Source organism: Chelonoidis abingdonii, chromosome 8 (assembly GCF_003597395.2).
Source record: "Chelonoidis abingdonii isolate Lonesome George chromosome 8, CheloAbing_2.0, whole genome shotgun sequence".
NCBI classification, from domain to species: domain Eukaryota; kingdom Metazoa; phylum Chordata; order Testudines; family Testudinidae; genus Chelonoidis; species Chelonoidis abingdonii.
The window spans coordinates 63,212,680-63,226,197 of NC_133776.1; the positions used below are offsets into that span (position 1 = coordinate 63,212,680).

Below are 13,518 nucleotides of genomic sequence, written 5' to 3' on the forward strand. Positions count from 1 at the left end.
AGGTTACATATGGGGCTGCTCTATTCCAGCTGCTTGGTCATGGTCCCAGTGGACGCCACAAGGATCCTAAGGGCTGCTGCTATTCAGCACTGCTCTGTGACCGCTGCCACAAAGGGGCCATAAAGCTGGCATTGCAGGCGAGGTCCCCCCTGCTCAGCGTGCTGGGGGGTGCTGGGGCATAAGAGGTGGCCTGGGGCATCCCTTTGCACCAGCCCCCACCTCGGCAAGGCCCATAGGCCATGGCATCTAGGGCACGAGGTAGGGTAGGAGCCAGGCCAGTCGTAGCCTATGCTAGAGACAGAACAGGTCCCAGAAGCTCTGCAATTAGAGCAGTGCAAGCAGCACCTCGCCTACAGCAGCCCTAGTGCAGGGCCCAGCTGAATTCCCTCCCTTCTGGATAATGGGGAGTAGTTCCCATTCCAGCAGCTGTACTCAGGGCCAGACTCAGCTGCTAGCCCAGCCCCTTGGCTCAAGCCAGAACACTGCCTGGCATCTCCACAGATGGTAACTCCTGGGTAAGATGAGGGGTGGCAAGGCCATGTGCTGCCACTGCCTTGCCACAGCCCACCGCCAGTCTGGTGCAAAATGTCTCTTTAATGGGTGTGGGCAAGAAGCAAATGTGATGCAGCCTGTGAGGCCCCCCTGGCCCTAGCAGCCCCCAGCCCTGCCTGTCAGTCCAAGGAACTGAGCTTTCCCAGCATCCTTTGTCTCTGTTGGAGCCCAGGGTGCATCCACGCACTTCACACCACATCCCAGCATTCCTCCTTGATGTCACCACTGCCTAGAGACAGCAGAGCTGCAGGGGCTGGGGCAGAGCTGGGCTTTGCCAGGCGCTGAGCCATCTGCTCACCGGGGAATGCTGCCTCTGAGCTGATGGCTAATTCCAGTTCCACCACGGGTGTCAAGCCCACCTTTGGGTGGCTGAGTTGGGTGCAGCTGTCAGTGCCTCCTGCTGGCAGGGCTGCTGTTGCTTTGCTATCCTGGGAGCTGCTTAGAGCTGGTGGCTGGAGCTCCTGGACCTTTGCACAGCCAGACAGGCTCTCCTGCTGGGACGTCAGCGTGGCAGGATCACTGGAAAGCAGGCTGGGGAGCGGGCGATCCAGCATAGCCAGGCAGCTGCTGCTGGCCTCCATTGTTCCAATGATGGTGGCAACAACAGTACCTGGCTGGCCAGTGAGAGCCATTGGCTGGAGCAGGCTAGACAAGGAGTGTTGTGGGGCAGCAGGCAGGAGGGGGCCTGTTGCTGGGATACTGCTGCCCAGGCCTGGCAGTGGCTTGGCAAATCCATTCATGGGGAACCCAGGCTGGAGCAGGAGCCTGTCCGGAGCAGGGGTGCTGCTTGGAAAAGGAGAACTGGCAGCATTTCCCAGGGCCAGCACTGTGGTGAGTGGGATGGGCTGGAGAGTCATTGGTCCCAGCCCCAAGCACCCAGGCAGGAGCGGGGAGCTGGGGAAGAAGAAAGGAAAATGGTCACATGCTGGAGTGAATGTGCAGACTGGGCCCTGCCAACCACTGTCAGTGGGGGATGGGAAAGCTGCCCCCTTCCTACCCAGCCAGGCCTCCACTGCACCCCATGTCATCCCTCCACTCACAGCTGGGGCACCAGTCCCAGTGCTTGTGACCCTAAGCTGGAGCCTATGTGCTCATGACCCTGTGCTGCCTGCCTCTGCTGGCACTGAGGTGTTGGCATTCTGATTGTCAGCCATGCACCATATCCCCCCTGCCCTGCCCTGCCCTGCCCTGGCTCACTCAGCCTCGCTTCCCTCCAAACTGACTTGCACTGTGTCCCTCCATCGGGCCTCCTACCACCTCCCCTTCCTGCCCTGCAGCACAGCTCTCCTGTCACTCTTCACTAGATCCCCACCCTTTGGCTCCCATGCTCCTCTACCCCTGCACTGTCTCACCAGCTGGGCTCCCTGTGACCCTGTTCCTGAGCCGCTCAACCTCTCAGTGGCATTCGTCTCTTCCAGCCCCATCATCTGGACTAATCACCGGCCTTCCTTCCACAAACTGCCCGCCCTGCACCCAACTTCTCCAGAGAGCTGGCAGCCTGGCCACAGAGGGTACTGCTGTCTGTACATGATGGCAGCCATGGCCCTGTGCCCAGGTTTGGCATAGAGGCTGGGCAGAGCCTAGGGCCCTGGCAGGATCCCAGCTCTCCTTGCCCAATGCTGCTCTCAGGAAAGCTGGAGGGTCCTGCCTGCAGTGGCCATGGCACCTTCATCCTGCTGAACATAAGCTGCAACTGTGAGGGGCTACCCTGGGGCAAACACCCCCTCCAGGGCCAGGCCCAGCCCTGGCCTGGAGGCTGGTCTGTTCCACTCAAGGCAGCACAAATGCCAATGGTGGGCAAGCCATTGCATGGCTAGAGGATCCATGCAGCCCCCCCCCCCCCCCCATGGCTGGCACTGCATCCACAAGGGGCTGTGTTGGGGGAGACAGGCTGGGGCATGGCTGGCATTCCTCAGCCCTGCATGTTGCAGAACTGGCCCTTTCTCCAGGCACTTACTCCATGGCGTGGGCGGGTGGCTTGCTGGCCCCCTGCTGCACCTTGGGGGCAGGACATGGTGCAGCTGCGGACTCCCGAGGCTGGGTCGCTGGTGCTGTCTCCCTCTTGCTGCGAATAGGGGACACGTCCCTCTGGAGGGGCGCACTCTGGGAAGAGGGCCTGGTGGCCGAGCAGCTGGCTCTGGGGTTCACGGTGCCCACTGCTTCCCCCTCATCCTCAATCACCACCAGGTCCTTGGGCATGTCCTTGAACTGATATACCAGCCGCTGCCCCTCCACCTTGGCCAGAATGCCTCGCTGGTAATAGTACCTGGGGGAGACACCATTGCAGCATGAGACCGAGATCTCGCCATCCTCCAGTGCCACAACCCCAGCCCTGCCTCCTCCAGTGCCAATACCCACCCCTCACCACTCCCCTGCATCCCCACCCTGGCCCCTGCACAGCCCCCCTTACCCTATCAGTGCTGCACTCTCCCACACAGCTTCCCCCCACACTGTATCCCCCCCACCGCTCCCCTCTTGCCACCAGCCCCCAGCTGGAGGGCCCTACCGCAGTGCCCGGCCCATGGTTTCGTAGTTCATGCTGGGTTTGTTCTTTTGCTTTCCCCACAGCCTGGACACTGCCTTGGAGTCCACCAGCTTGAAGATGCCCCTGTCTCGCTGGGTCCATTTGATGTACTTTGGGCAGGTGTTCCTGTCCTGGAGCAGTGCCAGCAGGAACTCCCACAGGTAGAGGGCATTACCTGGGGGGAGGGGGAGCACAGAGGACATGAGGGGCAGACAGTGAACAGCCCTGGGAAGGGGCATCCCAGACCCTCCTCTCCTCTGAATTGCCCCCTGAGGGGCGACACTTTCAGGTATTCGGCGGCAATTTGGTGGAGGGTCCCTCACTCCTGCTCGGAGCAAAGGACCGCCCGCTCAATTGCCGCAGATCGCGATCGCGGCTTTTTTTTTTTTTTTTTTCTAGCTGCTTGGGGCGGCCAAACCCCTGGAGCCAGCCCTGCCTGTGCAGCCCCTGTAGTTCTAAGGGCAAGGAGCCCAGTGCCCCGTGCACCACCCCATCGCTAGCCAGAGTGCCCTCTCTCTGCAGCAGTAGCGAATGTAGGCCTTAGGTCCACAGCCCAGGCAGAGTGGAGAGCTGTTAATCAGTCCGCTACGGGTGCGGGCTACTCCCAGCTGACATGCTCCAGAGTCTCAGCTCTCTTTCACAATGGGCTCTAGCCCTTCTGCTGCAAGGAAACCGTCACTGCGTGTAAGGCACAGACAGGAGGGACACGTCTGCCAAGACCAGCTAAGCAGCTCAGAGCTGCAGGGGAGACCGCTGGGAAATCCTCTCAGTATCAGCACTGTTAGTGTTCAAGCACCAAAGAGGAGGCGGAGAGGCCTGGATATAGCTGCACAGAATGTCATCGCCTGGGCAGACATGGGCAGAGGGCAGAGCCTGGGGAAGTACAACTGCTCATTTTCTCCATTCTGAATCCTGCTACTCTGTGCAGTATGGACGCAGCCTCCTGGACCAGGGATGTTAGCAGAGCCAGCAAGTTCGCCCAGCAGCCCCTGGCAGAGAGCGAGTCACCATTATCCACAGCAACACTGGGCTGCTCCTGTCCCACCAGGCCTCCCATCATGGGCTGGAGGCTAGAGCTTTCCCAGGCTGCCATCCCATTCAGAGAGTCCAAGGTGAGAAGAGTCCACTGTGATCAACTAGTCTGTCCCCTGCACCCCAGAGGCCAGAGAGCTGCTTCACAGGAATCCCTAGGTGGTGAGGGAGGGCTCTCTGCTGCAGCTGCCGGACTAGTAATGGGCCAGGCCATATAGACCGGGCTTCCCCGTCCCTGAGTCAGACTGGCCAGGGGGCCCAGCCAAGCAGGAAGCATCTTCCTTTAGCTCCGCAGCCTTTGGCTGATGATTTGCCCCATTGGATGCTGAGCCAAGCACGTCTGCTCCCTGCCAAGCTACAGGAGCCATTTGCTGTGGCCCTGCCTGACCAGGCATCTCCTAGCCTGCCCCCACTCCATGGCCCACAATGCTGCTCACTACCTTTGCCGTCCTTGCTCTTCCTGCAGATTGGAAAGCCTGGGGCGGTGATGGGGGAAAGGCTGCGGGGGGGCTTCGGCTTGCGACCTGCAAGGGGAAGACAGGGGAAAGAAAGAGCACTGCCCCAACCCTCTTACCACCCAACCTCCCTCTCCGTGGGTCTCCTCAGGCCATCAGTATTCTCACAGCAGGCGCTGGACCTCCTGCCCCTGCAGCATCCTCTGAGCGGGGCCTGGGCACTGCACCTCCCCTGGATTCACTTCAGAGAGCAGTTTCCCTCTGTCAGTGACCGTCAGACTGTGGATACGGTTGTCTGTCCATGGACACACGCTGGGACTGTGCTGTGTGCATGGCCCAGAATCATTGCCCTCCCCACTGAAATGTAGGTAGCCGCCGTCCGCTGCAGGAAGATTGCCGCTGTTCAAGATCAGGACAGCATGCGATCACTACAGAAGGGTTGCTGTCTTCCAAGCACAGTTTTGCACAGCACCACACCCACCTCCAGTGTGTCAGTGCCAGAGGAGGGAGGGGGTGACGGGCCAGCACTGTAGGGTTGGGTCTCAACGGTCACACAGCCAGTGATGGAGACAAGCTCCGCACAGAGGGCTGGCCATGCTGCTGGACTCAGATCAGAGCAGCTAGTGCGGGTGATATTGTCTCCACACCCTGGTGCACAGTACTGGGTGGGGGCGGTGGGCTGAAGGCAGGGCCAGCAATGGCCATGGGGTGAGGGTGGGGAGGATATAAGATAGTGGTGTCTCTGACCCATAGTGGCAGACAATTGGTTTGGCCAATATGCAGGGAGCTGCAGTGCAGGGAGTGGCGATGGAGATGGGACACCCGGGGTTGGCTGGGCAGGGCCTTGGGTCAGGGTTAAGGCTGGCAGCTGAGACTTGCGGGGATGCAGCAGGTGCATGCCAGCAAGAAGGCTGTCTCTGCACCAGGTGCTCCCTGCCAACAGAACAGGACATGCCACTGGCCCAAGGAGCCATGCAAGGAGAGGAGGGGAAAGCACACGCAGGATTTAGGGGACGCAGGTTACCTTTCCTCCTGGGCTGCTTCCCTGTCTGCTCCCTGGTGGACCCAGCCATGGGATTCTCCTCGTCCCCAGACCTGCGCAGGCCATTGGCTTCCTCTGGGCCCAGGGGGCAGGCCGCTCTGTCCAGGGAAACCCTAGTGCCGCCAACTACAAGGGATACAATGGGAGGGAAGCCTGACTGAACATGGGGCACCAGATCAGCATCACGCCCCCAGGACCCTCACTCAGGCTAGGCCATGCCAGCAATTCCCCTGCCCACCAAGACGCAGCCACCCTGAAAGAAGGCCTCTAACCTACACATAGACTCTATCTAGGCGTGAGCACCCTCCAACCCTCCTACCCCACGCACAGGAGGGGAGAGCCCCTTGCCCTGATGCTCAAGAGACCCCCATGGGAAGTGAAGGCCCCCAGCCAACACCCTGTGAGAAGGCAGGGGCCCTCGTAGTGCCTTGTGAGAGGGGATGGCCCCCAGTCCCGCCTTCCCAGGAGAGGGGAAGGGCTCTTGTCCTGCCCTGTGAGAGAGGAGGGCCCCCAGCTCTGTCCCCACCACAACCTAAGAGGGGAGGGTCACTGCTCAGGAAAGGCAACTCACGCAGGCGCTTCTCATCCAAGATGTTGTTGGGTGACTCCACCCAGAGCAGGCCCTCGCCAGCTGCAATGGGGGGTAATGGCTGCTCAGCGTCACCTGCAGAGAAACAGCCTGTGTCAGCCCCCCACACACACACACTTCAAGGGGGAACGAGACCACCCTGGGGCACCCACCTGTTGCCAGGCTTTCCAAAGAGCCCAGCCCCCAGCAGCACCTATTGTTTCCATTGGGATGATGGAGCCATTCCCCCTCTCGGTGCAGGCTCCATGCAGACTCTGGCAGGCAGTGCTGTACAAGGTTTCCTTGACCCCATGAAGGCTGGAGCCATGTCACTGCCCCTGCCAGTGGAGATGGTGGTGCATCAACATGCAGCTTGCTAGCTGCAGCATCATATGCAGGGCTGGAGCTAGACTGTCTCTGCACACCAGGGAAGAGCCCTGAGCTCAGCTCTGCTGGGTCTCAGCAAAGGCCTGACTTTTGGAGTCTTAGGGGATCTGCAATGGATGAAACACCCTCCTCCCCATACCCACGTGTGACCCACCTGACACTGTGACACCGTTCCCGACAACCTGCAGCTCGGGTTTGTCCAGCAGCCCATCTGCCATGATGCCACTGGGTACCTCATCCAATTCCAGCCCTGAATACACACACAGCAAGTCTGTGCAGGGAAGCTGCTCCTCCAGTGGGGCAGGAAAGGCTAGTGGGTCATCGAGCTGCAGGGGGACAGACATACATCATAGAAAGTGCAGTTTGAGACCATCCCCCCAGCATGCTTAGCACCTCCCCCGACAGAGATCTCAGAGCCAGCCATGTGATAGGATGCCTCAGGTGCAACCTGGAACTGTGGGACCGCTGTCCCCCCTTAACTCTCCAGCCTGGGCTGTCGCTCCCAATGCTTTGCTAGTGACAAGCAGCAAACCCCTCCAGGCACTGTTATCACTCAGCACAACACCAGGGGGAGCCCCACACCCAGCTGGGTTGCACGAATGCTCCCTGGGCCACTCACAAATCACACACAGAAAGGCACCAGCCAATTCCCCCCAGCTTCCCAGCCTTGCACTCCAGAGTTGTACCATCTTGCCCTGGTCAAAAGCCTGACCAGGGCAAATTTATTACTCAGTCTGCCCCTCTCTCAATGTGGAGCGGTCATGCACCAGCCTTTGTAACCTGAACTGAGATTCCCCAAGCACTTGAACCAAACCAAACTGTTATAGGTAAAATATAAACCAGATTTATTAACTATGGAAAGATAGGTTTTAACTGAGTATAAGTGGTACGCATAAGAGGTCAGAGATAGTTACCAATGAAAATAAAAGATAAGCACACAATCTAAATCTTAAACTGTATTACACTAGGCTGTATTTGATCAAGCAATTTTCTCATCCCACTGGATGTTACAATTCTTAATACACAGACCTCCCCTTAAGCCTGGCCCAGTTTCCTCAGTTAAAGTTTTTGTCTTCTCAGTGTTCCTGTTACTTCCAGTGTAGGTGCTGGAGGTGAAAGACCAAGGCATGCTGCCGCTGTTCCCTAGTTTTATCCTCAGTCCATGTGTCTAGAAGACTTCCGCAGACATGTCCTGGTGGGCTTTGCTGAGTCACTGGGTTGGCAATCCCCAGGGTATGGTCTTGTGCAACTGAGTCACAGACTTGAGCAGTCCCCATTGTGTGGTGCTTGGGCAGGTCTCATTGAATTGTAAATCCCTTGATTACACTCCCTTGCTGATTAATGGTAGTTGAGCAACCTCCTGGGAGGGGTCCTTTGTATGTCACTAGCAAACTTACAACACATTTCAGTAACAACCGTACAGCAAAATCTCATAGCTTCATACACACTAACGAGAGATATTTGGACAGAACAAAGGTTTCAGCAGATCATGACCTTTCCTAGGATATCTTACATGGCATGCTTTGTACAAAGCATATCACAGTTACATGACGGTGGTGAATATGGGGGTTCCAGGGTTTTGATTTGAGGTACAGAGTGCGACACCCTACATTCCAAACACACCTCTCCAGAGGCAGGCACCGTCCCTGAAACACATCGCACCCCATGCAACAGACAGTCATTCTCTGGGTTGGAAGGAGGGACAAGGAACCCCAAGCTGCTGCACAGCTCCCACCTCTTAGTGGCTCTGCTGCCTGGCTGCACAGAACCCTCACCCCCACCTCTGCCTGCATGGCTGGGCTGTGTAGCTATCATGGCAGCCCCACCCCACAGTAAAACACCCCACACATTCCTAGCAATGTCTAACTGGGGACAAATTCCAGACTGCCAGCACTTGGATTGGCTGCTGCATGACATGCTCCTGTTGGGTCACTGCGAGAACAGTCCTGACCCTTTCCAGAGATGCAGGCACAGGGCCTGCTCTGGCACCCAGTAGCACTGCTCTGAATGCAGAGTAAGGGCCCCACAGGCTGGCTGGCCACACCATAGCTGAGAGCAGAAACTGGGCAGAGCAAGGGAGATGTGGGCACATGCCACTGGAGGGCAGCACTGTGTCTCCTAAAGAAGCATCCTGAAACAGGGGCTGCAGAGTGGCAGCCAACCACTGGTGGAGAGTGCAGTGCTCCATACTGCTACGCCTGGCTCAGTCTGAGTCTGTCTGCAGCTCCTAGCCCCTTGGCTCCAGCCCTGCAGCAGCTATCAGCCCCCAGGAGTGCTTGACCTGCTTCCCCCACTTCCCTTACCCATATACCATAGCTGGGTTTTTGGTGTAACAGGCGACACCCGATTGCCTGCCCAGCCTGGGTGGCTTACACCTGCCTAGCTGTGTCGGTCCCAGTATATTAGGGAGACAAGCTTGGCTCTCTCACCAACAGAAGTTGGTCCAATAAAGGATATGAACTCCCACACCTTGTCTCTCTAATAGCATTGCCATTACTGTGTAAATGTATCTTCCTACTCTTCCAGATGTTTAAAAAATGGGAAAATGATTCTCTGGCTTTGCCAGTTCTTGCCTTCACTCCTTTAATGGCCTGGCCATTAGCAGATATTGTACTGAAAAGTTAACCAAAGTCATCAACTCTTTCATATTCTTCTCCATCAGTCATATATGTGTCAATATCATCAGCATTCTCTGCTATCCCCTAATCTTGGTCTCCTGCATACTGATACAAATACTGATTGGCAGGTTTTACGTTTATGCTCATAAAGAGTCTTTGCGTTCTATCCACATTGGTATCCATATGACTATGTCATCTGCAAACTCTTGGACCCATAGTTTATCTCCTGTCTCTCCATCACTCATCTCATTATAAAGTCTAAGACAATGCAGGAGAGAAGCGGAGACAGTACACAGCCTTGCCTTACATCAATAACAATTTTAAACCGTTCCGTGTCTCCACCACGCAGACTCATCATAGACTTTAAACTCATAGACTTTAAGGCCAGAAGGGACTATTATGATCATCTAGTCTGACCTCCTGCTCATACAAAGCTTTTATCAATTTGCAATTTTTGCTGGAATTCCATAGTGTTTTGGGATCTTCCAGAGGACTTTTCTGTGGACACTGTCAAATGATTTTGTGAAATCAATTAAATAAAAACCTTCTTCTGCTCATATTCTAAGCTCTCCTGGAGGTGAAAACCTGATCTGAACACAACCTTTTGTATCAAAATCCAGCCTGTTCATTCCTGCGTACTTTGTCAACAGCAGTTTTCATCCTATTCAAAATGATCATGCAAAACACTTCCAGCTACAGGGAGAAACGTCACCCCGCTCCACTTATCAGAAAAAGACTGGATCCCCTTTTCAGGGATTTTTACAGGTGACACCTCTTCTCCTATCTTTAGGACAGATCTCCTTTTCCCAACCCATGCTATACAGCCTGCACACATGTTCACCATGACTTCCTTTCCAGAACTTAACATTTCACCATGTATCTTACCACAGCTTGGGGTTTTACCTCTTCAGCTGACTTATGGCCTTACTTGTTTTCTCAAAAGCAGTTACTCCTAGTGAGATGGGTAAGTCCACAGTTTCTTCACAACTCGCAATGTGCATTAGTGGTTCTGGCTGACTGAGCACAGCCTGGACATGAAACGCTCGGTCCTTCCTCTGTGGTTAAAATCCTCTCATCTCGGGCTTCACGAAGCTACAACAGTTTGAGAATTGTGAGAACAGTTGTTCAGATACTAGGAATCCCCTCTCTTGCACAATTCCTCATCTTCTCTTGCTTCGGTAGCATCCACCCTCTTGTCTCTTCTGGATGATCTATCAACTTCCTCATCTTTGTCTTGCTGTATAGTCTTGCTGCAGAATAACTCTTTTACTGCTAGCTTGTTCACGCTGAACTCTTCTTTAATTCTTTCCTAAAGCCTCCATATATTTGGTTGGAGCCATTCTTCTGTCAGATTTTCTCACTCCTGCCCACAAGGCCCATTCGGAGAAAAATAAATGCTCCCGAGCCAAGAGAAAGGGCTCTGGGATGCTTTCAACTCTAGTGGGGACAAGTTATTGTACAAATACCCATTCCCTGCCACACTGCCCTCTGGCACGAAGGCAAGATCCCGCCATGGGACTCAGCCCCAGAGCATCCAAGCACCAAGCTCAGAGTCAAACTCAGCTGGCTGATTTCCACTGGACTCTCAAAGGGGAACCCTGGCCCTCATTTTCAGCCCTTCCCCTGCTAACAGCACCAGCGGGGTTAGGGTTTGATCAAACGACCTCCCCTGGCAGGGATTTAGGTCTAGTCCCACTTGCACATTTCATAGCATCCTCCTGCCTCCAGACAGACACACCGGTGAGGCTAGACCCCACTGCGGACAGCGTGGGAATGGGAGTGGAGTGCATGCTTCCACCCCTGGACCCTACCTGGTGTATCTCCTCCAAGCTGCTGCTGGCAAATTCAAACCCCAGATCAGTGGAGTGGGCAGCTAGCGACATGGCCCAGCATCAGAGACAGACACCAGCAGGAGAGATGGAGGAAGCAGTGGTGCCTTTGCCCTGGGGGAGCTGGTGTGACAGGACTGCAGGTGCCCTCAGCTTCATAGGGATGGCAAGGAAAGGCTGCCCCACACAGCTGGCCCAGACCAGGGATCTGGATGAGGGATCCCTTCGGCTACTGCCGCATGCTGAGCAATGTCACCACAGGCCAGGGCCTGCTAGAGAGAGAAAGAGACATTATTGCTCTGCTGTGCGGGAGCCAGCCAGAGGGAGCAGCTCGTCAGCCCCCCCGCCACACCACTGTCTCCAGACCCCACTCCCCCGCATGTTCCCCACCCCTATATTCCCCAGGCCTCCCCCACCCTCACACATGCCCTATCCCCACACTCCCGAGGCCCCACTCCCCCGCATGCTCCCTGCCATCCCCAGGCCTCTCCCGCCCCCACACAATCCCTATCCCACACTCCCCAGGCCCCACTCCTGCTATCCCTAGGCCTCCCCCACCCCCACACACTCCCTGCTCCCACACTCCCCAGCCCCAGACCCCTGCACGCTCCCCACCCATGTATTCCCCAGCCCCCCCACCACCTTCACACATTCCCTACCCCCACACTCCCCAGGCCCCACTCCCCCACACGCCCCTTGCTCCCATATTCCCCAGGCATCCCCCATCCCTGCACACTCCCCACCCCTGCAATTCTCAGGCCTCTCCCTTCCCGCCATCCCCAGGCCCCACTCCCCCACATGCTCCCTGACCCTGCAATTCCCAGGCCTAGGATTGCCAACTCTGACTGAAGCTATTCCAGGAGATTTTTTTCTCCCCAACATGATATAATGTCGTTTTCTTAAAATCTTCTGGATTGCTTTCAACAGTCAACAGGAGATCAATGCCAATTCCGGGAGACTCCTGGCCAATCCTGAAGGGTGGCAACCCTACCAGGCCCCCCTCTCCCCACACACTCCCCACCCTGCAATTCCCAGGTCTCCACTTCCTGAACACACTCCCTGACCCTGCACTGCCCAGGCCCCACTGCCCCCCATGCTCCCCACCCCCACACTGCCAGGTTCCACTTCCCTACTCACTCCCTGCCCTCACATTCCCCAGGCTTCACTCCCCAGGCCCTACTCCCCCACATGCTCCCTGCCCCTGCAGTCCCCAGGCCTCTTTCTCAACCTCCCACATTCCCCTCACTGCTCTGATCCCCGACATTCCCCAGCTCTCCACCAACTTCCTGGTACAAGTGCTGGAGGAACCAACTAGGGGCCATGCTCTTCTTGACCTGCTGCTTACAAACAGGGAAGAATTGGTAGGGGAAGTAGAAGCAGGTGGCGACCTAGGCAGAATGACCATGAGATGGTTGAGTTCAGGATCCTGACAAAAGGACGAAAGGAGAGTAGCAAAATACGGACCCTGGACCTCAGAAAAGCAGACTTAGACTCCCTCAGGGAACTGATGGGCAGAATCCCCTGGGAGGCTAATATGAGGGGGAAAGGAGTCCAGAAGAGCTGGCTGAATTTTAAAGAAGCCTTATTGAGGGTGCAGGAACAAATCCTGCTGTGCAGAAAGAATAGCAAATATGGCAGGCAACGAGCTTTGCTTAACAGTGAAATCTTTGGTGAGCTTAAACTCAAAATGGAAGCTTACAAGAAGTGGAAATTTGGACAGATGACTAGGGAGAAGTATAAAACTATTGCTAGGGCATGTCGGGGTGTAATCACAAACGCCAAGGCACAACTGGAGTTGCTGCTAGCAAGAGATATGAAGGATGACAAGAAGGGTTTTGACAGGTATGTTAGCAACAAGAAGAAGGTCAGGGAAAGTGTGGGACCCTTACTGAATGGGGGAGGCAACCTAGTGACAACATGATGTGGAAAAAGCTGAAGTACTCAATGCTTTTTTTGCCTTGGTCTTCACAGACAAGGTCAGCCCCCAGACTGCTGCACTTAGCAACACAGTATGGGGAGGAGGTGAGGAGCCCTCAGTGGTGAAAGAACAGGTTAAGGATTATTTAGAAAAGCTGGACATGTGCAAGTCCATGGGTCCAGATCTAATGCATCCAAGGGTGCTGAGGGAGTTGGCTGATGTGATTGCAGAGCCATTGGCCATTATTTTTGAAAATTCATGGTGACTGGGGGAGGTCCCGGACAGTTGGAAAAAGGCAAATATAGTGCCCATATTTTAAAAAGGGAAGAAAGAGAACCCGGGGAACTACAGGCCAGTCATCCTCACTTCAGTCCCCAGCAAAATCATGGAGCAGGTTCTCAAGGAATCCATTTTGAAGCACTTGGAGGGGAGGAAGGTTATCAGGAACAGTCAATATGGATTCAGCAAGGGCAAGTCATGCCTGACCAACCTAATTGCTTTCTATGATGAGATTACTGGCTCTGTGGATATGGGGAAAGTGGTGGATGTGATATATCTTGACTTTAGCAAAGCTTTTGATATGGTCTCCCGTA

The 13,518-nt window shown here is 55.5% G+C and overlaps 1 protein-coding gene across 3 annotated transcripts in view; it reads right to left on the reverse strand.

The window, feature by feature from the left end:
* Positions 1-576: 576 nt before the first annotated feature.
* The window catches only part of ELF4 (E74 like ETS transcription factor 4), a 35,743-nt gene continuing 22,801 nt past the window's right edge, over positions 577-13,518 (reverse strand). Inside the window, exons 2-9 of one of the 3 annotated variants that reach the window (XM_032786005.2) lie at positions 10,990-11,276; positions 6,715-6,886; positions 6,177-6,269; positions 5,588-5,731; positions 4,549-4,632; positions 3,059-3,251; positions 2,510-2,818; positions 577-1,446 (exon numbers count right to left, since the gene is read on the reverse strand). In XM_032786005.2, coding sequence (XP_032641896.1) covers positions 741-1,446; positions 2,510-2,818; positions 3,059-3,251; positions 4,549-4,632; positions 5,588-5,731; positions 6,177-6,269; positions 6,715-6,886; positions 10,990-11,061 — 1,773 coding nt within the window. In that variant the 5' untranslated portion in view covers positions 11,062-11,276 and the 3' untranslated portion in view covers positions 577-740. Of the gene's footprint in view, positions 1,447-2,509; positions 2,819-3,058; positions 3,252-4,548; positions 4,633-5,587; positions 5,732-6,176; positions 6,270-6,714; positions 6,887-10,989; positions 11,280-13,518 lie in introns of all 3 variants that reach the window. The other 2 variants (XM_032786003.1, XM_032786018.2) reach the window with 2 other exon arrangements.